The sequence below is a fragment of the Mya arenaria genome, chromosome 3 (assembly GCF_026914265.1).
Source record: "Mya arenaria isolate MELC-2E11 chromosome 3, ASM2691426v1".
Taxonomy (NCBI): domain Eukaryota; kingdom Metazoa; phylum Mollusca; class Bivalvia; order Myida; family Myidae; genus Mya; species Mya arenaria.
In genome coordinates, this window is record NC_069124.1 from 69,299,023 (window position 1) to 69,325,736 (window position 26,714).

The 26,714-nt window shown below is 33.4% G+C and overlaps 1 protein-coding gene and 2 long non-coding RNA genes across 7 annotated transcripts; all 3 read left to right on the top strand.

Moving 5' to 3' along the window:
- The first annotated feature begins 481 nt into the window (after nt 1-481).
- Nucleotides 482-1,427, top strand: LOC128227034 (uncharacterized). The gene is made up of 3 exons (XR_008259758.1): nt 482-535; nt 762-819; nt 1,199-1,427. It is a non-coding gene; the product is annotated as an uncharacterized LOC128227034 (long non-coding RNA).
- Nucleotides 1,428-6,144: 4,717 nt separating this feature from the next.
- Nucleotides 6,145-9,311, top strand: LOC128225553 (uncharacterized). Its single transcript, XR_008259656.1, has 3 exons — nt 6,145-6,251; nt 7,146-7,216; nt 8,976-9,311. It is a non-coding gene; the product is annotated as an uncharacterized LOC128225553 (long non-coding RNA).
- A 2,185-nt stretch (nt 9,312-11,496) lies between these two features.
- On the top strand, nt 11,497-22,725 carry LOC128228657 (uncharacterized). Of its 5 annotated transcripts, none has more exons than XM_052940092.1 (4): nt 11,497-11,638; nt 15,562-15,629; nt 16,377-16,393; nt 18,043-22,725. In XM_052940092.1, the coding sequence occupies exon 4, from the start codon at nt 18,048-18,050 to the stop codon at nt 19,107-19,109; it is 1,062 nt and encodes a 353-aa protein (XP_052796052.1). In that variant the 5' UTR covers nt 11,497-11,638; nt 15,562-15,629; nt 16,377-16,393; nt 18,043-18,047; the 3' UTR covers nt 19,110-22,725. The 5 variants fall into 5 exon arrangements, with proteins under 5 accessions (XP_052796052.1, XP_052796050.1, XP_052796053.1 ...); XM_052940093.1 differs by having other exon boundaries at nt 11,501-11,718; XM_052940090.1 differs by lacking the exon at nt 16,377-16,393.
- Nucleotides 22,726-26,714: the final 3,989 nt, after the last annotated feature.

The following is a 26,714-nucleotide window of genomic DNA, read 5'->3' on the forward strand; positions in this document are numbered from 1 at the left end:
AAACATGTTCTTGAAATTCTTCTATTTCGGATGGTTTTAAATTCGGATAAATAAATGCATGTACATATTTTGTTGTTACATTACCGGTCTTTGTGGCATGTAGTCAGTGAATTATTAAACAGTGTTACCATATTACCATGTCATGATATAACATAATTATTTTCCTTAATTTTACACATCTAAAACTGATGCTTAATATGTAAATATAGATACTGTACAGTAATGTAAACAACACTGTCACAACAAATAAGTTGATTATTGGCTACTTTAATACCATGAACACTATCGGGTGACAATGTAATCATTTTAGTTCACCTTTACTTGTAATTGAAACTTGTATTAGTAAGGTATGATATGGTTTATGTAGAACTTTGTAGTATATATGTACATATGTGAGTTTTCAACTGACAAAGGTTAAATCTTGTCTTTTTCAGTCATACCATTTGATGCCAAGTGTACAATGAAAATTGACAACAAAAGTGTCATGGTCTTGGTGGAAAAAGCCTTGCTCTTCATTGACCTCTGTTTAATAATGGTATGGAAAAGGGAATTTAATTCTAATGTTGGTTTAATGAATAATAATGGAGGTATATTCAACATATGAACACATTTTCATAAGGACTAATGTAGAAACTAAACTGCAAAACCATATTATGTACCTGCAGTTAATGCACAGGCTATGAACGGATGCTTAATGATATTCTATGTTTTTTTTTTTAGTGTTTTTGCTTGTTAAATATTGTTTAAGTTAATTATTTCAGGCTGGTGATAGAAAACTATCAGGAATGCTTCAAGCTGGCAATGGAGGGAAATGTAAAAGTAGGTAGGAAATGATAAAATGCAATAAGATATCAACCGATTTTATGAATAATACAATAAAATGAATTTCATATTGATACAATGTTGGGCATCTTACTTTGAGCAGTTAACTGGTATAGCATAATTGTTATTTAACTTATATGAACATTAAACAAGAAATAAAATGTGACCAGAATGGTGTTTTTCATGTTTTCTTAAATACCCTACTTATTTATTTTTTTAAAAAGACAATAATTTTCATAAAATATCCAACTATTTCAGTTGAAAAATGGGAATGAAAATTATGTGTTTCTTGTTGTTTAACCATTAAAAGGCGTTTTCATAAATGCATTATATTGTGCTGTTTTAAACAATATTTTATAACTTTTTGTTTTTTCAGGACACTGAAAAATCACAAGGTTTAGAATATGCTCACAGTCAGTCTTCAAGATACTCACCTTAAAGGTTCCAGTGTGTTTTAGGAGACTTTGTCAGAACAGTACTTAATACCTACATACACTGGAGATACCAGACCCAGCAGATAACTACAGATATATTGACACAGAACCTGAAATTAATTGCATATCCCAACACAACATAAAACTTTAAACTGTTAAATAGGCAGTGAGGAATTTGTGTGAAACTTTCATTATTTGAAATCAAATTTCTTATTTATTTTTTAAGTTTGACTTTGCATTTAAAAGCCATTGGCATTAGATTTTCCAAATATTATATATATTTATACAGTTTCAACTGTGATGTATATCCAGTTGTACATGTTTCCTCTAAGGATTAAAACACTTCTGAATTATATAGGAAAATCTAAATGATTCATTTATTCAAACTTATGATAGTATATAAAACACACACTACCATGGTTGATCATGTAAACATTCATACTATCTTATTATAGAAATTAAGTGCATCTTTATATTTCTGAATACATTTATTTTTACTTTGACTGTCTCGTGTATAAACACAGAATGCTACATAAAGTGTATACTCCAGTGTATATCATGACATGACTGAAAAAGATAATAGATAATATTTGCATGAAACTCTGAACACTTAACCACTATGACAATCTGCACCAGTTAAGATACTTTTTGTTAAATAATGTGTTTTGAAGAGACGAGCTTGTAAAATAGCTGTATTTCTTTTAGTAATTTTGTGTATTTGAAGCATGTCTGCAAATGTAGATTTTATCATGTATTTTGAATGGATCTGAAATGCTGTTTATTTAACTGTTATAACAACGATTGACACGAATTGTCTTCATACAAAAAATCCAACCAGTCAAAATTGTATTTTCGAACTATTTCCCAATACAACAACTCTCAGTCACAGTTTTGGTGCACAAACGTATGAACTTTACTCGTTATCCGAACTAAGGCTGGTTGTTGATGATTATTTTCATCACCATCATCATCATCATCATCATCATCATCATCATCATTTTCATAATCATCATCATCATTAGCATCATCATCCATCATCATAATCATCATCATCATTCATCATCATCATTATCATCATCATCATCATCATCATTCATCATCATCATCATCCACCGCACCCACCACAACAACCACCACAACCAACTTCACCATCTTCATCATCATCCACATCATCAATCATCAGCAACATCTACATATCATCATCTCGTCATGATCATTGTCGTCATCGTCACATCATGATTAGTATCATTGCCGTCGTCGCATTATCATTATTATTATCTTCATCTTAGTCGTCGTTGTCGCATTATCATTATAATACTGATAATATTCGTCTTCGTCGCCGCCGCATTATCACTATCGTCGTCATCGCATCATCATGATAGTGTCGTTGTCGTATTATTATTATTAAATTATCATTGCCGTTGTCGTCGCATCATCGTGACTATCATCATCAGCACCATTCTGCACGTTTGCATTTACTTTACAGAACATTCATAATACGCATACTATAATATTTCACTTATCAAAGACGAATTCAAAGAAAAATCACCAGCCTGAAAAAAACAATGTATTTTGTTGTTGTCCAATTTTCATTATAATCACACAAATTTTAAAATGAGCGTCGGAACCCGCCACCGCCTCCATCACAGAAAACCCGGATGAAGATGTACTTAAGATACAAATGTAACATTAATAGCAGAATAGAGACCGCGAGTTTGTATCATTTGTGCAAATCATTATAAAAATGAGAGTTACATTAATTGATTCCCTTCAAGAGGTTATCATTATTATTATTATATATTATTATTATTATTACTATTATTACTATAACTATCATTAATAAAAAAGACAGGTGCGCTCACCAGGTCAAAGTGACGTAACGTCATTTAACTTCAGACTGGGTCACTCGCTTTAACGCTGTGCTTTATCGTTATTCTTTACGTACGACCGGAGAGTTTACGAGACGTTTCTGAAACGCCTTTATGATTATCGTTAAGTTGGTCGTTATTACGATCGCAAATTTACGATAATGGCAGATCGTAAAATCTATCTGAAACGCACATGCTACATGTACGTATAGGACACCTCCTGCCATGGAACATTTCACAGTGCGAGCGCGTTTGTGTTATATTGCATGAAATTCAAAATATAAACGATAACTTATAATAAATAGAATACCTCTAAAAGATAATATGAATTTTATTCCAAAAAGTGTGTGCGACAAAACGAGCACTACCGCTTGTGACACACTGGCGGAATCCGGTGCGGGGTGATACAGGAATCCAGTGGATTTCACGTGAAATCCACTCAAAACGTGAAATCCACTCAGAATTCAGTTATTTTAATTAATATTATATTATAATATAATATATATATATACATGTTGGAAAGTTCCTCATAAAGGGTTTATATTTCAAATTTTATTGAAAATGGTCAAAAAATAAAGAAGTTAGAGCAATTTTTCATTTTTTTTTTCAAATCGAGGTGAAATCCAGATTCTGATAAGTGAAATCCACTCATAACTTATTAATTTTAATAAATAATTTTGTGTTTTTGTATACTTATTAGAAAGTGCCTCATAAAGGGTTTAGATTTTAGATTTTATTGGAATTGGTCAAAAGATGAAGAAGTTAGAGCAATTTTTCGAAATTAGATCGGAAATCGAGGTGAAATCCAGTTTTCGAGAAGTGAAATCCACTCCTAACTCAGTTATATTAATTAGTAATTTTTATTTTTTTGTATACATTTTGGAAAGTGCCTAATAAAGGGTTTACATTTCAAATTTTATTGAAATATATCAAGAAATGAAGAAGTAAGAGCAATTTTTCGGAAATCGAAGTGAAATCCACATTTTGACAAGTGAAATCCACTTTTTGAGACGTGAAATCCACTCATAACTCATTTTTTTTATAAGTTTTTTTTGTTAAACAAATAATTGAAAGGGCTTCATGATGGGTTTATATTTCAAATTTTATTCAAATTGATCCAAAAATAAGAAAGTTGTAGATCTATTTTGAAAAAAAAGATCGGAATTCGAAGTGAAATCCACATTTTGACAAGTGAAATCCACTTTTTGAGACGTGAAATCCACTCATAACTCATTTATTCTTAACAAATTATTTTTTTTGTTAAACAAATAATTGAAAAGGCTTCATAATGGGTTTATATTTCATTTTTTTTTTCAAATTGATCCAAAATTAAGGAAGTTGAAGTTATATTTTGAGGGCGTTGTGTTGTGTATGCATAATTGTTTAATGTGTTCATGATAAACACAATATCCATACACATCCAGACCATACCACGTGGAGGCGCCCTCAATCATGGCCCTTTTTTACTTTCGAATTTTGAAAATATTAAAATTTAATAAATAATCCGAAAATTGTTTTGTATTATTTGTTTATGCCAGACATTTATTTATGGTTATTTTTACATGTACATTGGTTGATATACGTAACATGGTTCATGGATTTACAATTCATCATCATCATCATCATCATCATCATCATCATCAACACCACCATCACCAACACCACCATCATCACCATTTTCATCATCATTTACATCATCATCATCATCATCATCATCATCATCATCATCATCATCATCATTATCATCATCATCATCACCACCTTCAACATCACATTCATCATCACAAACACCATCATCATCATCATCACCATCATCATCATCATCAACAGCATCATCGACACCACCAACATAACATTCATGATCACTAACACCATCATCATCATCACCATCATCATCATCATCATCATCATCATGAACAGCATCATCGACACCACCAACATAACATTCATGATCACTAACAACATTATCAACATCAACAACAGCATCATCATCACCACCAACATCACATGCATCATCACAAACACCATCATCAACAACAACACCATCAACTACGACAGCAACATCATCATTCTTCAAATCACTTTCATGGTATGAAATTATTGTGTATTGTAATAAACCTGTTATGAAGAGTTCCTTCAGAAAATATAATAAGTATAAGTATTAGTTAAAGATGCACTATTACTCCCAAATGATTTATACTACAATTCATGTTGTTGTTTTTAACTTACCAACCATGATGAATACATATCTCATAATGGACACCGTGTTGAATTTGAAAGAAAAGTGAAAAAACACGATATTCCTACCTTATGTTATGATAGTTGACCACTTTAAATCTTTAAGCATTCACCAGTCATTTAATAGTTTTGCGTACTCAGCTACACGGTTACAATCTTGTTATCAGTTATTTATATTTTGCATAAATGCATTATTTAGTAAAAAGTTAAAGGTTTATTACTCAAAATTTATGTTTGTTATGAATGTGTTTGTATCGGTTACAAATACGAGTGTCACTTCAACAAAAAATGTTAGAATTTCTGAAGTACTGAGTTGACTTGCAAAATTGATTTACATGTATGCATGCATTGTTTACATTTGTATTGCTTTTATCATTAGTATACTTATAACTGAATTTAATATAGAAAAATAAAAAAAAATAAAAAATAACAATAAAAAACAATGTGTTTGTTATTCATGACATTAATTTTAGTACATGTGTATATTTTATGGGTTTTATTATCTTTGCCTTAATTTATTATTTGTTTTATTGATATAAAAATGAAATAATTATCATCAAATATCTAATGTTTGTTTTCTTAACAACGTTAATTAACTGTAATCTTTTGCAATCCTATTACCCCCCGCGGTCATTCACACCTTCACGATAACGCCCGATACCTACTATAAAATTTTAAAAACAGAGACCGGATGAGACCGGGACCGGGAAATAGTATCGCCCATAACTGCAATCGGAACTCCTCGGCTAGTATCAAGATATGGCCTCGGATATAATACGGGTCGTAAGAAAATAGTCCATCATGGCCGACCAAGAAGATGTTCAAACAACCAAGAGATATGTTAGTCCAAAGACAGAATGAGGAGCGAACTTTTACCACTTATTTGTGTGTAAGTGTTATTTTTATACTTATTGTATTTTAATAAAATACAAAAATAGTTTTAAAAGAGCCCTAATGAGAAACTAATTGGAAATGTCATAAATTCTTAGTGGGTGGGGTAAAGTTAGTCATTCTAAAATGCCGTCCAGGCTTTTTTTTTAATGATGGTTAGCCTGGACGGCATTTTAGAATGACTAGGGGTAAAGTATTCTTTCATTTGACAGATTCTAATTTAGTAAATAACAATTTTGAAGCTCCAGTGATCAGTGGCAAAAATTAAGAAAACAAATACTCTTTTTGTTTTTTTTTAATAACAAATAAGTCTGAATCTGACTTTACTTAGATCGATAATAGGTTAGACTTTCTTTCTCAGTGTATTTATCTCATACATTTCATATCATAACTTTAATTTTTTATAATTAAAATTTACATTCTTTTAACCAAGGATGTATAGTTTATATGTCCGTGATTGTTGGTAGCAAACAACTTAATGTAATGGCACAATTGCAGGGTTCTCAATAAGTTTCGGTCGAACCATCTCCAATAGTAAAGTTACCGACCAGCTTCTACTTATTCTACTAAAAATTCATTTAGTTTTCCAAATTTGAACCGGCCCTATTGCCATTTGAACCGTCCATTTTGGCCGGCAGCCGGTTCTTATTGAGAACACTGAATTGAATACCTCGGCCCTGTTCACTAATATAGTTCTCTAAATAAATTAGATCTTCATTCTATTGGTTTAACAAAATAAGTTTGAACGCATAAACCAGCACACATTTCTTTCAAGACTAAATTCTTTGATATCCACCAGTGGTGGTGATGCAGAAACATTGAAAAATGTTGACATTTTTACTGTGCCAATGAAATGCAGACATTTAAATTTTAATCTTATTGTCATTTTCAGAGAAGAGTATGGTACCAGGGGTGCAGCTGACTCTGATTCCCGGCTTGTTCAAATGAAAAAAGGCAGATGAGGTAATGGTTGTGCTATTTTCGAAATTCGGACAATAATTTAACAGTCAAGTATCCTATTGGTTTAAGCCCAAAAGTACCTGCATGTTTGTACAATTAACCAACAAGGATTGACAGTATTAAAATATCAACATTGTAGATGAATTTAAACATGATAACAAGTTCATTTCATATTTTTAATTAACCAGCAGTCCAGAGCTAAAAGCTGCTCTCTCACAGATTGACAGTTCTTCTTGGTCATTCTTCAAAAGCCCAAAGGAGTAATTAAATTAAATTTACACATATAATTAATTATACGGCTTAAAGCGATAGCAAAAAATATTTTCCAATCAATTGAAATCTGTTCTATTATGTGTGACCTTATATGACTAGTTGGAGGAATTTTTACCAAATTTTCAAACTTGTATATGAAAGACTGTGATCTGATATTATGTCAGCAGTCTAATATCACTGGCAGGGTTCCCGCTGGCGATCGCCATTGTCGCCATTTGCGACAAAATCGCAAAAGTGGCGATAACTATTCAAATTTGGCGAATTTATGGCGACAACGATTTTTTTCTGAAATATTTTCTTAAAATGACGTAAGTGGTGACCATGCGGCCTGCATGATAATCGATTCTGTCACTGCCATAAATCAAGCGCAGAGCTGCTAGTGCGACAACAAAAATTAATCCGATAATTAGGGCAAGCAGTCACGGCCCAGTCAACACCTCGCTAATTATTGCAGAATTTTATTGCTTTCACGGATAAACAATGACATCCTTTAACTGTTATGTCTCTTATTAGCAAACAATTTTAATATTTAGCTCAACAGCCTTGTTGTTGCGTAATTATCGTGTTAGTTTTAAATATGCAAATCGTAGAATTTTATGTTGTCGGAAAGTCACGTGATATGCAAATTTCGTAATGACGTTTACGCGCTTAAAATAGACTTGCTTTCGGTTTTGTCGCAATTTGTAATTGCTATAAATGCAGCATTCTAAGAGTTCAAAAAGTGTCAAAAAGATTAACAGAAATCAAATAAATAGGATTAAACCCCATTTGATAAGGCTTCTAATATATTGGCTGGAGTAAAGAGTAGGTAGACAAATTTCTATTAGGAAAGTTATGGCCCTAGTTTGACAATGTATATTTCTTAGAGTTTTCATTTATTTTAAATTTATCTCATAATTTCACAAATGTATTCTTTTATTGTATGCAGGCATTAGACTGAAATCAACATATTGATGTTTATGTCACATTTTTTGCAATATTTTTTTTATTTATATACTAGTCCATATACAATGAATTTTGTCAACAGAATAGCAATTTGCTATTAATATCTTGTGCTTCATGTACAACAAAATGTTATGATTTGCACAACAATGTGCTAATTAAATGCAATTTAAGGCTCTTAAAATGCTTAAACCCCATGAGCTTCAGGGGGCTTTGCCCCCTTGGCCCCCACAAGGGCGCTGCCCTGGACCCGTAAAGGGGCCTATCGCGGCCCCCTTAACCCCCCGCGAAAAAGTGGCGACAACTTTTTAGAACCCAGGGGGAACCCTGACTGGTTTCCATACATTTGCACAATAATTGCCAATTGGCTTGTTTAAAGACAAAAATAACAAAGGTGTCAGAACAGTAAAACTGTGAGGATGCAGCTTTAAATTGGTGTTGCACTTAATGTTTAATGAATACTTTTCTGTTGTTGTACAGGCTTTTAAAATAATTGATCTGAAAATATAATTCCTATTATTGTTGTATTTTCTGTTTTCTATTTCAGGCACTGGAATCCGAATGTAATAAAAAATGCCATTGTATGAGGATTGACCTGCAATGCATGGCAATCATCTTAACACAACTGCAACGCCTTCCTTGGAAAAATGAGTGCAAGATGGAAACAAAGCGTTTAGTGGAACATCTTGTCATCTCAAATATTTGATGACTTACATACTGATGTCCCAAATTCAAGGTTGTGAGTTCAAGACCTCCAAGATACTTTCTCTTGACCTCAGGAAAAGGATGTCCATACTTGTTTCTTCTTAGGCAACAGACTTAAGAGTGATTTTGTAAGCTTCCAGCTTGCATAGCAATCTGATAAGGCATAGAATAAGTACTAGCTGACTTGCAAACAGTTTTTCCATTTGTGTTGATTTTTTTCAGTCTGTTGGAATGTTTATTAGAAGTGATGCGCATTGCTTACTGCAACCAATATTTGTTTTCTTTATTAAGTTGAATTTAACGAACACATAACATGACTTGTGCTTTTACAGATGCATGTTTATTTCGTTGATTGTATGAGTTTATTTTCTCAAATGATGTAATAAAAGTTATTCTGAATGACTGTCCTTTTTTTGTTTGAAGAAAATGTGTTGAGGTTTTGGCATAGCATAGTGTCATCATCATCATCATCATCATTGTTGTGTACAAATAAAACATTCAAAACAATGTATTAAAAACCAAACTGTCAAGCCAAGTACTCAAAGAGGCACAAGGATATTGCTAAAGAGACCGGTAATACAATTAGACAAATAAAATGTAAAGAAAGATCTATAATTCTGACACATGGTAATGCTTTAAATAGTCCTCACATTGTGTGTTTATGGTTAAAGTGGAGACATACAGTATATTTTGTATTGAAGACTTAAATTTGTAGGGCAACTTACTATCCATATATGGGGATTAAGCGCCAGAAATATTGTGAAGTCTCCCAAAAGACTCAATGCACTTAAAAGGGCTTGGCACAGAAATGAAAGTAAAAATGGGAGCAAAATCTAATTTATCATTAGTTTTACATTGGATTGCATACACATGGCTCTGTTATTACTTGACTAATATTAAAAATAAAATTAAGAGACATGTTGATCCAAACTGTAATTATTCTTGTTTGCATTTTATGGAGTTGGACATAAAAGAGTCATTTGGTGAAGAGTGATCTAAAGGCTAATTATTCAAAATAGATTAAGTATTATTGAAAAAAGTCTGGTATACATTGCTGAAAAGCTTAGCAACCTGTTTAAATATTTGTTTAAGGCTTTTATTGACAAAAAAATGAATCAGTTGAGTATCTTATCAGTTACTCATTTGGTGTTGTTTTTAATAAAAAATGACAATTTACTCAAAGATATTGAGACTAATAATTATAGATTTAGACAAGTATAATGTGTAAGGAAACTTCTAATGAGTGGGTTTTATCCACAGCCTAGGAGGTAAAGTGAAGCATGATCTGCCTTGAACAAATACAATTTTAAGACAACATCTGTCAACTTAGTGCACCAGTCAATTGTACCCCCCCCCCACCCCAGGTCCGGGGGAATACTGGGGTTAACCAGGGGATATGGGCCGTGTTTTTACCTATCAGGTGGCCCTGCAGTGCTGGTTGAATGCAGTGGTTTTATCTTCGCTTAAAATATAGAGGGGAATGGACCTTACCTAGAGTCCCTTGGGTGTGGGGCATATGGCAGGGATTTTGCCATTGGATCGTCCGCACAGGGTGGGGATTTTAGCCGGGGTTGGCTGTACTGAAAGTCAAAGTCCCCACTATTCCCCAGACCTGGGGAGGCCGTGGTTACAATTGTCTGGTGCATATCCACATGAACGTTGTATTGGTACTCTAACAATTGAGCTTACTGTGTGGATAGTCACCGCCCCACCTCAACCCCACAGAACTGCTTACACAAAAAAAATCTGCAGCCCAAACCTAATAATGCTGAAGTAAAAGCATGCATAGATTTCAGCTGGTAAAGCTGACTGGGTGCCAAGCTCACACCCATCCTACCACAATCCACAAAAGTCTGCACAATATGCAATCAATGATTTTACAGAATAGTAATGTTGTTTTAATGGCAAGGCATGGTGTGAAAAATAACACGGCAAAGTATGACTTAAAACTTACATTTCATAGGGTATTCCTATAACTGTTGAGAAATGTTGACATTTAGTCCATGCATGCATTTAATCCGATGTAATGATTCATGCATGCCATGAACCGTATGATCATTTCAATGACTGTCAAGTACATTTTCTGTGTGCTCACGATTTTTCTAGAGAAAATAGAGTGCTTCAACTATAAGAAAACATCTAAATATTCATAAAACGAACATTTTTTTGAGGTTAAAATAAATATTTTCTCTTAAACAAGCACATTTAATTTAACACAATCCATTTCCTTGTTGTTACAATGGGCCTTCTTTACGCGGATTGAAAACGGTGTTAATCGCCGGCAGCCGCATCGCACTTTCGTATATCCTTACTACTATTTACGAGGTATATCTCGAAGCTTGCCGGAGATGGCCGAGTTGTTACGATTGCCATAACTGTTGTGTGTTTCGAACTTCTGTCAAGTGAAGTCGATCGTCCAAATCGATGGACAACATTGTAATTGTTTCATGTTTTATGTCACAGCCAACCTTTTTACCAAATTATCGGCAACACAAAAGCGAACAAGTAAGGATTACATTCCACCTTCATGATGATTATTTAATATAGTCGACTCGACGCAGAGAAATATAATTTATCAGTAGTAGGTGAGTAGTTTTCGGACAAAGTATCTCACGGACACTCGTGAATTTCCCCTCATTCAGGGTTCGAATTTAGACTCGCATACTCGCAAAATGCGAGCGACATTTACAAATTGCGAGTGACTTTTATTCAAGCTCGCAAAATTCTGCCAGTGGCTTTTTCTAGACCACAAAATGTTAAAAGGAAAGTAGAATAAACATGAACTTAACTCCGCTACGTAGTCGAGTGTAAACAGCCGATAAGTGACATGTTTACACTAGAAGACAGTACGGAGTCACCCTCTAGTAAGTTTTCCAAAAATAGAACAAATACGGAAAAGGCCGAGTTTTATCTCGAATCTTTCCGGGATGCTCCGAGGCGTGCATTATACAAAGTGAATGCGAATGACGTAATCACCTAGCTCAATCATTGGCTAAATTTAGCGCTTTCGCGCATTCCCCTTTGAATATATTTGGCCCAATTGTCAAAATGAATAGACTTCGTCTATCGATATATATCATGGTCCAATGTATCCAAGCTACATTTACGGTTGCTTTTTTTTATTTCAAATTTATATTGTTATTGATTTTAATACTTACAGACTTAATGAAATCTGTAGCGTGCTTGTCGAATGGGTATTAAATTACCCGATGGCGAGCGTAAATATACAAAGTGAACATTGTCAAATTATTGGACAGCTTTGTTATCAAAAAGCTGCCAGCATCAGGTGAGTCTTTCAGTACCCCCAAATAGAATAAGCCATCAACAAGTTCTAGTAGTTGAGTCACTCAAGATTGATACTTTTTAATATTCATAATATGTCTTAGGCCTAAATTTCTACTTTAATTAGACAATATTATAAGGGAATAAAGCAAATAATAAAATTGCAAGTTGATTTTTCATTTTGCGAGTTGCCTCAAAATGCACTCGCAAAATTTTGCGAGTGCTCCTCAAAGTAAAATTCGAACCCTGTCATTTTTAGGTTTTTAAAACGTATCAGCGGTCAAAAGCACTTTTTATCAGTTAAGATATATTTGAAGTTAGTAACCCCCCCCCCCCGACCTGGGGGGCCGTGGTTACAACTGACTGGTGCTTTATAGCTACTGCAAAAATCTTCATTAAATCCGGACTTAAGGCACATTAGTCGATATTTTTCTTCTACTTCTTTATTTGTGCAAACAACCTTATAATTAATAGTAGTAACCAAACATGACTATGGACAAACAACGAGTGTCACAGACATGACGCAGTCTTAGTGCAAAAAATTGTATGTGGATGGATATTTTTACGATTTTTGTTATGGCAAATTCTTAATATTAAAAGAAACCGGTATTGAAAGTCTATTATTTTAGACTAGATGCAGTGATGTAGTCTTGATCATAGAGCAAAAGATATTGGGCTCTCTCTTATGTACATAATAACACATAACCTTAAAGCCATCCCCATCTACGGCTACCTTATCTCACTTAAAAGACCATCTTGACAGCATCACAAGATCACAACTCCTCCACCACATACTATAACAAATTCTTCATAAAAATTTCTGAGGTTTATTATACTTGGACAAATATTCAGATGTATCTTCAAACATCAGAATATCTTAAAAAAAAACACTTGTCTGAAAACTGCTCGCCTACTAGGTAGTCATATCTTTTCTTTCTTTTTTTATCTTTTTGACGTTTCTTATGTATACCTGTAATTAGCATGCCAAGAATCTTCAAAACACTTGATTGCATCTATTAAGGTGGACTACCTTAAAGTCACAATAAAAAGCATTCAGGGATACTTTTTAGTCATTTTGAGTTTACAATCGTTCTGTACCCCTGTATTATAAATGAGTCTGCCAACTAAAATTATGTCAAAAGATTCTATGACGTTCATTTATTGGACTAGTGCTACTCCACTGCAGGATTGACAACGTTGCATGATTAACCATTCCTCAGTAAATAAGACTTTTATGTTCACAAAATAGATCAATATAAGTCAATGTGCTATGAATGTGTTGAATATCGATTGCATCCACTCTATTTCAACTACAAGTTGTATAGAAGTTGTATTAGTTTTCCTATAGAAATTATGGTCCCAGCCCAATCTTAATCCATTGATGGCAATATCCAAAGATGTACACTATGTATGTATATATATATATATATATATATATATATATATATATATATATATATATATATATACATAATCGTACCCTTTTGTAGTTTAATAAGTTCATCAACAACAAAATGACATTGATGCCTCACCAAGTGTGTGCGACTTTGTGCTGGTTAAGTCGTGCAGCGTCAGGAACGGGCCAGTATATACACTTCAGTATATAGTAGGTGTCATCAAGCCCAAGCCACACTGTCTAAGAGGCACGTGCAGTATGCCATTAATTAGCTGGCACAACTGTGGGTTGTCGCTGTAGTTCGGATCACATTTAATCTTCAATTTGATTAACAACTCAAGTCCAATTAACATGTTAAAAGTAAGTTATTGATTTATTCCACATTGAAGTTTTATAGTTACAGTAATTCAAAATAAATCCAAAGACTTATTCAATAAGAAACATCAATTAGTTGATTTGATTTGTCAGTTATGAAAGAAAGTGAATGAAATATATTACCGCAATAAAACAAGTTTGATAGTTTTTTTAGTAAAAGAAGAAGTACAAAGTTCCTAGTTAATTTTCAAAGTTTGTCCACCCATAAATAAATAATGTACAGACTATTTAAACAAACTTAAAGAGAAAAAGTTACCAATGAGAATTTAGTGATAAAAAGATAATGCAGATTTGTGGAAGTGTCACACAATAATAACTATTGTCAAAAAGTAAAATTACAATTAAAGATTAAAATCTGAGATAATTGAAGTGTCATAGTCTTAAAGAGTAAGGTTTATGATTAAAATCTGAGATAATTAAGTTGATAATAATTAAGAAGAGGAAGCAGTAAAAATCTTATCTGAAATGCCAAAACACAATTAGAATGACAGACAAAAGTTGATGCAGAAAATTGAATATGAAAGTAGGTATTATTTAAAATAAAATATTGCTCGAAAAAATAAAATATTTTTTTTAACAAAATTTGAGAAAGAAAGTCAGATGATGACATGTGCCACAATTAGGATTTTGGGACTTGTGCATCTAAAGTGAAAACTGTGTTACACTTGGAAATATTTCTTTAAAGTATTTACGATTGCCAATTGGTTAGCATATCATTATTTCATACTCATAATCAGAGGGTTCCAAGTTTGATTCCCACTCAGAACTATGACGATTATTATATCTTGTTTTATCCAAGGAATCTTAGATGGTTCTTGAAGACAATTTAGGATGATTTTTATATAGCTTTCTCTGTTAGATGTACAAGATTGATGATTATAATTGCCTTCACCTTATGAGGCCCTGATAAAATCTTTTTAAAGACTTACTTGTTTAAAAGTCATTGGAAATAAAGCTGTGTCCATTGATTAATAAAAAGATATCTTGAAAAATCAACTATAAGGGCCTCCACTATTTGAGTCAGTGTTGAATCCATGAGACTCATCCTAATTTTTCGACATGATCATTTGTCTAATTAATCACATGTATACAGCAGAGTTTAAAACTCATGGTGTTTGTCATTTTAAAGCAGATGTAGTAATAATTCCTTTGATTGCTCTAGTTGGCTATTCAGAGTGAGTTTTGTTCCAAACTGTAAATAAAAAGTTTACTAAATTCTTTATGGTACATCACATTTTCAAACCATCAAAGAAACTTATATCACTGAAAATGATAATGGTAATTATTTAACACTTACTGCCTAGTCAGAAAAGTAGAGTTTAATTGCTTTATATACAACTAAATATTTTTACTAAGTTTTTTATTTTATTTTTAGTCACAGGTGACTCTTACTTGCCTGGATGAAACTGCTTTCTGAAAATATCTAGTGACCAATGGAGAAAAGTAAGTAAATTAATTAATAATGATTATTTATTTATAATAAAACTACACTATACCCTTTTTACACCAAATATGTACAAGAATTACTTATATGCTCAAATCAATATTTATGTATGTTTAATAGCGTTGGATCAAATTAATTTTATGCCCCCTTTTGAAAAAAGTGAATAAAGGTTTGCAATGTTGTATGGTAGGTTGGTCCGTCAGTAGACTGGCGTGGAGAGTTTTACCTCTGGGGACCATGTAACTGCAGTGGTAGAATGTCTTTGAGCAGTAGATGAACCTTAACTGTTTTTGAGATCAGTAGGTCAATTGTCAACATATAGATATACAGGCAGCTGCAATGAAAAAGTATATTAAGAATGCTCTTTGGACCATAAGGTCATAGTCAAGGTCACTAAAATAGAAAAAAATGCTGTCTCTCTCATTTTAATAGTTCTGTGTGAATATTGATGAAAGTTGGAGGAAAGATAAATTGCTTAATACAACAATGACTTTATGTCAACAGTTTTTAAACAATATTGAAGGTCAATGAAGAAAATATTTTGCTGTTAAGTTGCTTTTGACAACATTTACTTAAAACGCATGTATAACTTTGGACTGTGTTTGGTACCATTTTTTAACTAGATCATTTTAACGATTTAATACTTAAGGTCTGATCTTGTATTGCCCTGGCAATTAAATTGTATTGGCTTAAATGCACGGTAGATAAGGTGTGTATTTAAGTGCTTATTTTGGATGTGTTTGCAGGCTGATTATACTTAATGGTATGTAATCATTAGAATATTTGAGGTTTAATATTTTGTAGTTTGATAGAAACTAATCACAAGGGAAATGTTGGGGTTTAGTTCTCAACCTGCGTGGGGTCTTTGCTGTTTGATTCCATCTAACTCTCCTTGCATATCTGTTTTCTCTCTACTAATGTGTATGATTTGCCTCAGCCTACTCAGCGTTTCTTGTTGTTGCACATGTTATTTAATACTTCATTTTCTTTTTCATTAAAATGACAAAATAAAATGTTTACCATGCTTGATACCAACTTTTTGTTAAACCTTTATAACTTATTTGTTTTGGTCAGCCAACCTGAAGTATAGGTTATAGTATTTGTATTTATGAAAGTGAATATGGTCAGTTGCAGCATCACAACCACTGACCAAATTTGCTTACTAAAAGACATTTACTAGCTGAGTGGTTGTCTACTCAATCAGAGGCTTGACAAAATGAAGTTTCAAACCCTACAATCTTTATAATTAAAGAACATCTTGTCCGAATTTTTCGAACAATCTCATGCTCTTTATAATAGGATCAAGCAAAGTATTAATTTCATATTTGATTTTGTTTTTAGAACCTTTTCTTGTATATTTGTTTTTACCACCTGCTGACACTTACTAATTACATGTCTAGGAGTGACAGCAAAATGGTTCTTCCATCATTTTTTAAATTTAATGTCACTTTTCACATTCATCTCTCAATATCAATATATAATATTAATATTTGATGAGTGAATGCATTCACAATGGCTGAGTGCACATAAAGATAATATTTCAAGCAAATCATGACAATTTACAATGAAGTATTAAATGGTTAACATCTGGTCATTTGACTACTCAATGATCGGTTTGGGAATATTGGTATAGTTTAACCAATGTAAAAACACACTATTTTTTGTTATAATTAGTGTTACATTTGTTCTGAGACCTTTAAAGGAAAATATCTTCATAGTTATCATGATAATCTTTTTTGGTAGTAAATTCAAACTAAAATACATTATGCCTAAAAGAAACACAGATTTTCCCTGTTTATCATAATGGAATGTACATTGTACTTGTACAATTGTTTGCAAATAAAATGTTCTACTCCATCCGTCACACAAGGCACGTTCTCTTTGCAGCTTTGACATGTGACCCTCACAACCCCATCACTTTTTTATGTTCCTGAAACTTGAATGATTAAGAAAGCTATTGGTGATTTTGGCTGAACTCATCATCACTGTTTGCCACTATGCAATGTCTTCAAACCTCAAATGCTTATCTTTTTTAACAGTTTAATGTTTGAAGGATCGTACCTGCATGCATGTACATATTAGCGAACTATCAATATGTGAAGAGACCTTAGATTCTTAATTTGTACACAGGGGCACACTGATGTAAACCTCTGCTTTGGATAACTTTAGGTTAATACTTAAAACTGCTGACTTTAACATGGATTATAATTATAGAGGACTAAAATTAATAAAACTAGTTCTATGTGACAATGTGTTCTTGTTTCTAGTAATGTTGTATGTATAATTTTTATTGAATGAGTGTCTTGGTAAAAGTACAAAAAGTTTTAATACATAGATGAATAAACTATATTATATAAAGCAAACTTGTCGTGTAACAATGCATGCTACAATATTAGTGATTTCTCATTTCAGAGACTATGGCATGCAAGGCACGGTACATGGAGGCATTGTGCCGGAGGGACACAACCAAAACTTTGTTCTTGTGTGTCATTATCATCACCGTGATGCATTTCATCATCAAGTTCGAGCAGATACACGAACATGGTGACTACAAGAGTCTGGATCTGCCTTTGACTGATACAGAGATTTCGAACTATCAACCACTGTACCTGAAGGAGTTTGAAATATTCCCTTCTAGTGGGGAAGTAAGGGTACCCAGAATTATACACCAGACTTGGAAAGATACCAACATTCCCATGAAACTAACCAGTTGGGTACGGTCATGGTTAAAAGTAAATACTGATTATCAGTATTATCTTTGGACCGATGAGAGTGCTAGGGAATTGATAAAAGAAAGACACCCTACTTTGTTGAAGACATTTGATAGCTACACTGAGGGCATACGAAGGGCTGACGCCCTTAGATATGTTATACTGTACGAGTTTGGAGGAGTGTACGCTGACATGGATGTTGAAAGTCTGCAGAATCTGGACCCAATGTTGCGAAAGTATGCCTGCTTTGTTCCTCAGGAGCCCTACGAACATCCAATACTTTATGGCAACTTTGAACATCTTGTTATCAATGCGCTTATGGGATGCAGGCCAAGACATCCCTTCATGAAAATGCTTATTGACAATTTGCCATATTTTTCTCATATGTGGAATGTATTGGACAGCACAGGTCCACATTTTTTGACCAATGTGTATAGAAGGTATACGGATGAAACACATTTAGAACCCATCAATGATAATGGCGTATATCTTGCCCCTGCAGAATATTTTTTTCCCACTATCGACCCCTCAAAACATTTTTGGTTTAGAATACAGTGCTCAAATTTTAACAAATTGACTGACATACAGAAACAAGCTTGTGTTACACTTAAGCGAGTGGGTGGTAAGAGAAAGCCACTGAATGTGTCATTTACAGAGCATCATTGGATACACACATACTTGAACTTCCGTATTTCACTGAAAGGACCAGTGGATATTCACAAGATAGTTCCTAGTGTTAAGATATATAAAAGAAACAGCTCAATGTAGGTTTAACTTACCTGTAGTGTGCTCCCTTGATTTTGAAATGTGAAGGTGTTCTTAATTTATTCTTTATTGACCATCTACTTATATTATGACTTGCATTTTTAGGTAATGTTCTTAATCTGACAAGTATCAATTACCTCTGAACAATCTTTTTTAGGTTTTTAATCTATCCTATTTACACCTCAACTTCCATTTTTTAAATGAACATTTCTGAAGAACGCAACATCTTTGGATATGTTCTGATTGTAAATCACAGACAATAGGTCCGTGCACATATTAATATAAATTGATTTCTAGCTCGACTATTTGAAGAATAAGGAGAGTTATACTACTCACCCAAACATAGACGTCAGCGTCACACCTTGGTTAAGGTCTTGCATGTAAGCACCTTAGGTCATTATCTCAGCAAATTGTATTGCATTGAAACTTTAGATATGTATTCCCAACTATCCAACCTACTTAATTAATAAGTTAGATAACACTTATTTGAATATAATGCAAATAATGGGCCTTTATTATTTGACTTAGAAATTCTGGTTATGGTTTTGCATGTAAGCATACATAAGTTAATATATCATCAACTACTTGATGTATTGCATCAAGACTTTATACAATGGAACTCAAATTAGATAACTCTATTTTGCATAAAATGCTAATCATGGCCCTTTATTTTTCAATTTATAAATTCCAAATTTCTGATTCTATATTTATAAAACTTGAATCAAAACGTTTTCCTTGATATAATCAATGACTAGTTTGAAACTTGGTCACATGAGGTCAGAAACTAGGTCACTATGTCGAATATTTCAAAAAACATGTCTGAAACCAAATATTGGTATTGATTGGTCTTTGTTCAAACTGTGGTCAGAGTGTTCCTCTTGATGTATCTTGGTAGATTTTAAAAGTGGGTTACATGGGGTTCAAGCACTTGGTCGTTAGGTCAAATTTTAAAGAAAACCAGTGAACAAAAAGGCAATGTATCCAATCCAACCTTTATTAAACTTAATCAGAAATTGCCTTGATGAAATCTTGGCTTAGTTTGAAAAAACTCAGTCAAAAACTAGGTCACTAGGTCAAATCTTGAAAAACCTTGGGAATACTCTAGAGGCTTTATATTTTGCAATATTACTTGTCCAATCTGGCCTTGATGAAATAATACTTTAATAGTTTGAAACTGGGTAATGTGGGGTCAAACTCAAGGTTACTGGGTCAAATCTTAATGCTACACTATATATGATATTCTTTTATTTCTAACAGTTGCAAAAAACTCATTTCTCATATCCAATGCTCATTCGAGTCCATCATTCTGTTGTCGTATTGCTTGGTTTGATTGGAATGTTTCACCAACACATGATTTTAATGCAATCTACTTTGCCTAATCTACCAGGGATATCAATTCAACGAATTTGCTTATTTTGTATATGTTCATACTAACAACCTTGAACTTTTTTAGTGTTCAGCATAATATTGTGTAAACTACCCACTTACTATGTTTTTATCTACCGCTTTACCTAATTACAATCAAGAATGGCTGACTCTTGTTTTACTAAAATACACTGTGTGAGAACGGACACCGGATATAGCTCAAAAAGTGATAAATCGATAAGCGTTTGATTTTGACACATGGAAAGTTTTCTATCATGTTTTGTATGTTATGGTTATATATTTATCAAAATCGAAGAGTTTCAAATAACTTGACCCTGTGCAATATACGACTATGATGGAAATGTGTGTCCTCTTTTGTATAATAGCCCAATTCTCGCCGAAAGTTGCATGATCGCTCACAAATGTTCATTTTTGTGGTACGATTTCAACATAAATCAACATATTGAAAATAAGAATAAAACTCGAGCGATTTCATTGTAATTACATTATCTAGTAATGTGTAAGATATCAATATGATATGATTTGTTGTTACGGAGATATTAATACCTTTTGATGCCCTGGCAGTGTACTGGGGATAGATGAAGCAAATAAATAACTGCACAGGGGATAGCTATTAAGTGGACTGAGGATAGTAACGATGTAATAAGAATAACGAGACTATATATAGTATTGCTATGTAAATCAAGTAGGTACGTTTTTGCACACTGAAAGTCATCAGTAAGGAATGAGATATTTTGATCAAATTCGGAACATGTGAAGCTTTTTTCTAAGCTTGGGTCGATGTTGCTATTACTGAGAACAGAATAATGGTCTCTACTCGTTCACTTCAGTGAGAAAGTATGGATTGTGACCAACCCTGATATTTAAGCATCTTGCATATATACGTTCATTTAGGAGAGCATGGATCAAACTCATTGTTAACTAAAGTTTGCTCAATAATTTCTCATCAAATTGTACTCTCACTTTTTGCAGATTATTTGAAAGTTCGAAATAGACATACATGTTTATTGTATATTAACAGTGTTACTATCAATTTTTGTCCCATTTTACATGTTATCACCGGGACACATTTCTCAACTTTGAAACTATCCTCAGTACATAATACGGCTATCCCCAGTACAGTACTGTGAACATTTCTAAGGGCTTATCTTTAACAGTTTAAAGGTTACATTGCCAGTTGTTACAACAAACATTTAGGAGAGCATGGATCAAACTCATTGTTAACTAAAGTTTGCTCAATAATTTCTCATCATATTGTACTCTCACTTTTTGCAGATTATTTGAAAGTTCGAAATAGACATACATGTATATTGTATATTAACAGTGTTACTATCAATTTTTGTCCCATTTTACATGTTATCACCAGGACACATTTCTCAACTTTGTGAAATTATCCGCAGTACATAATACGGCTATCCCCAGTACAGTACTGTGAACATTTCTAAGGGCATATATTTAACTTATGCTTGTGAAATCCTTCGATTCAGAATTTTTATTTATTTCCATATATTTCCTAAAAATATCTAAACTTGTCGAAATTCTGTAAGTTTTGAGGTGATCATCTCAGATTTGAAGAAACATTTTTCGAGGTCTGCTAAATCATAACCACTTTAAAGTATACCATAGGCCAAATTTAGCATTCAGCTATTAGTTAAAACACTTGTTTCATTTGTTGATACGGTAGATAAGCGTTAACAGTATCCGGTGTCCGTTCCCACACAGTGAAATAGAGGTTTTGGCAAATTTGAAGTACACTGCCTTCCCAATGAACAAAATATTATGTTGACCACTAACTATTTTTTAAGGTAATATGCGTTAACTTTATTAACTGTTGTAATTAGATTTTTATTTATATAAATGAAGAATGTAAGATACATTTTTAAGTAATGTTAAATTAGCTGCTGTCTCTCAGTGGTATTACTTTTTTATGACTGATTGTTTTAGTCCTTATGCACTGTTCATTGTAATATATGCATTTGTTAATATATTCATTGTTGAAAACAGAAGAAATTGTTGGTTTTATTTTGTGTAATGTTGTTTAATACTATGTGTATGCTTACAATTGTATGCTTTTATCTACAAAACATTTTAACATTTATGCTTGAGAGACACTTTTAACTGTACTTGAATATAAACCGTTCTATAACAAAAGCTGTTGTTATAATTATGAATGGACGTTTCTTTGCTTTGAATGCCTATATGCCAAAATAAAAATAGCTATTTGAAACTTTTAAAGAAACGATTTGGCAGTGTTGACTTGTTCCTATCAATGATCTTTTTCAGATACATGTACCATCTTGGTGTGAACACTGTTGAAATAAGCACAAGCCAGCAGCCCTGCTCTAGTAAAATGCTTTAAGGGCTTGCTCAAATTTTGTATTTTACAAAACAGGGCAGGAGTCTAATTTCAATAACTTAGCTGCACATGTTTATTTTTAATGGTGAGCTATTGTGATTTGCCACTGCCCATGATCGTCCGTTCAGGTCAACATTATAACTCTTCAAGTAGAGCTCAAGGGTCAGCTATTGTTAAAAGGTCAATAACTGACTTTGAATTTGTATAGTTACTACATACCGGTATATAGTGTATGTGAACATGGGATTGTAATGCCTGGTTAGGTGGGTCACAATGTTCGGAAGCTTAGTTGTATAGCGTGGTAGAAAACCAACAGGCTGTTCCAGATACAAACCTGTATGAGACTAGTTTGCTTTTCAAAATAAAAAGACAAAATGAGAAAACTATGGTATCACCAAGAGCAACAGGGAGTTAATCAATTGAATTTATATTGATAAGAAAACGTGAGCAATGCCTATTTTATTTGTAATCTTAAACGATGACTTTGAAGAAAATAATGTCGACGGACTGTTCGAAAAAATGCAAACTCTTTCTGGTCCAAAATCATGTAAAATCTTGTTTCGTAAAATTTGGCCAACCCCTTAATACCCCGAAACAAAGGATGTATATTTTACTTCTTAAAAAGATTGTTCCTCCAACTAAATGATACACGAATTTTTGAAACGTAATAATTTTTAGCCTTCCCCACCCACTTTTGCACTGTGGAAGGCCCTTAATTATAACTGATTTAGTGTGATAGTCAATCTATTGAATCATTTACACACCAGCACGTCCTAGAGGGGTGACTGACAGCTCCATTCTCCTGAAATGGGGGATTCGGAGCTGCACTAACCGGTTTCGGATTTCTTGACCACTTGCCGGAGCCATGCGCAGTTTCTTGGCACTTCAGAATCTGCAATTATTTTAAGATGGTAACACATTATGATATAATTACAGTGTCAACAATAAAACATCATATTTTCAATATGGCCTTCTAAATTAAAACATAATGCCATTAGCTACACAATTCACACACATGTACACATACTATGAAAATACTTGTAGGTATTATTGCGCCAGGTGTAGGCTGCATTATTTTGTTCTCTGAATAATTTGCATTTTCTGTTGGAATTACTGTGTGTAAAAACTGGAATTTTGGACTATAGTGTTATGAATATATATTAAATATGCTGGTGAAATTATTCTTAGGAATTTTAATTGTATTACATAGAAATCTGCATCTGAAACAAAGACAATGTAACAAAGAAGGGTGTTCCACCCCATTGATCTCAACTTACATGGTGGACAGATTATCAGCTCTCACAATGAATAAGCCGTTTACTGTTATACAGTACAGTACTGAGCAATTACTGACTTTTCGCTCACCACCGAGAAAGTCAATTAAATTAGACAAAGAAGTGTTAACAAGGCTGAAAGAATTTGGTATACTGGTATACAGAGGTAAAAGGGCTGGTCGCCTCAGGACGAGGATCAAGGATTATAATGATGGTGTTCACTTGAAGAACTTAACACAGATAAAACTAGACAGAACAATTTATTTAAATGAAACAAGAAAAAGCAGGCTCAAATGTTCAACTGTCAATACAAGATCTATTCGAGGAAAATCGTCTGACCTACTACAGCATATTTTTGAGCAGAACATTGATCTTTGTGTGATTACTGAAACTTGGCTCCATGCTGATGGTGATGATGTTGTACGGAGAGAACTGTCACAGGATGGTTATCGTTTTGATGATGTCCCTAGACCTGAGCGAAAAGGAGGCGGAATAGCCCTGTTATATAGAGACAACTTAAAAGTGTCACGCAATTCTTGCAAAACTTTTGAGTCCTTTGAGTATGTTGAGTGGAAGATAAATAGAAACAACTTTGTTTTCCTGATAATTGGTATCTATCGACCGCCATACTCTGAGAAGCACCCAGTTACACAAGCAATGTTTATAGATGAATTCTCAGACTTGTTGGAGCAACTTTCAGTGATATCTGAACCTTTGGTGTTAATGGGTGACTTTAATATCCACTAAGACAATAAATCAGATTGTTATACCAAACAGTTCATGAAGTGTCTTCACACATTTGGATTTGTGCAGAGAGTTAAGAGACCTACACACATCAAAGGGCATATTTTGGACTTGATCATTACAAGAAAAAGAGATAAATTCTCAGATGTAACTGAACCTCTGACTGACTATTTTATTTCTGATCACTGCTTCGTTAGTTGTTATGTTGAACAGTGTCGTCCTCCTCTACTTGTTAAAACTGTCAAAAGCAGAAACTGGAAATCAGTGTCAAAAGAAGCTTTTCAGAAAGACATCTCTGAATTGAATCTACTTTTAGAACGATTTTCAAATGTTGATGAACTTGTTACAAACTTTACCAAGAGTACCTCAGATGTAATTGATAAGCATGCTCCACTCAAAGAGAGAACTGTTATTTGCAGACCAAATGTACCATGGTATTCTGGATACCTGAAATCCCTCAAGCAGTTTAAAAGGTCAATAGAAAGTATTTACCAGTCTGACAAATCAAATTTGATGGAAAATATTTATAAAAAGGTTAGAAACAGCTACACTACTGCAGTGACAACATCAAAAAATAGATATTATCAGTCTAAAATCAGTGGGGCAGAGGGCGATGTGAAAAAGTTATATGGGGTGACTGCCTGTCTGCTCGGTCGTACAAAGGACAATCCACTTCCACCGCATACTGATGATGTATCTCTAGCCAACGAATTTTTGCAATTCTTTGTTGACAAAATTGCCAGGTTGAGAAATGACTTAGATAATATAACCATTGAATCGGCACATATCGGGTCTGTATCATTAAACGAGCCTCTGGGTGGCACAATTTTGACTGAGTTCACACCACTCTCAGAAAATGATGTCATGAAACTTATCCAAGGATCAAAACCAACAACTTGTGAACTAGATGTTATTCCAACACCAAAGTTGAAAGACAATCTTAATATTTTTATACCAGTTGTGACAGAAATTGTAAATAGATCATTATCATCTGGGGTGTTTCCAACAGAGTGGAAACGTGCTGTGATAAAGCCTCTATTGAAGAAAAAGGGTCTCCCTCTAGAACTTAAAAATTATCGGCCTGTGTCAAACTTGTCGTTTTTATCAAAGATCCTTGAGAAATCTGCATTACAACAAATTACTCATCACATCGAAGTAAACAGACTTCTTCCGTCATATCAAAGCGCTTACAGAAAGGGTCATGGTGTCGAATCTGCAATGATGAAAATGTATTGTGATTTATTGGATGCTTTGACAACAATAAAGTTACTATCGTTGTCATGATTGACCTCAGTGCAGCTTTTGATACAGTGGATATTCCAATTGTACTTCGAATTCTTCAGGAAGACTTTGGTATTAAAGGTATTCCTTTGAACTGGATAAATTCCTATTTAACTGAAAGGACAATGAAAGTTATTGTTGAGAACACATCTTCCAACACAGAACAGCTGCAGTTCGGTGTACCACAGGGGTCCTGTGCAGGCCCAGTTATTTTTACCATGTATATTGCTGCTCTGAACAAAGTTGTACAAAAATACCCAGCTGGACTTTATGGGTATGCTGATGATCATAAAATTGCTTTCAGAATTCAAGCTGGAAATGCACAAAATGAGGCGAATGTGCTTGAAATGCTTAATGATTGTCTCAATGATATAATTGTGTGGATGACAAATTTTAAGTTGAAAATGAATAACTCAAAAACAGAAATTATCATGTATGGCACTAAACATCAGCTAGCAAAACTTAACATTTCGAGTGTGAGTGTTGGTGGATCATCAGTAAAATGTGTTAATAATGTCAGAGATTTGGGTGTACATATGGAAAGTACGCTTAATTTTGACATGCATA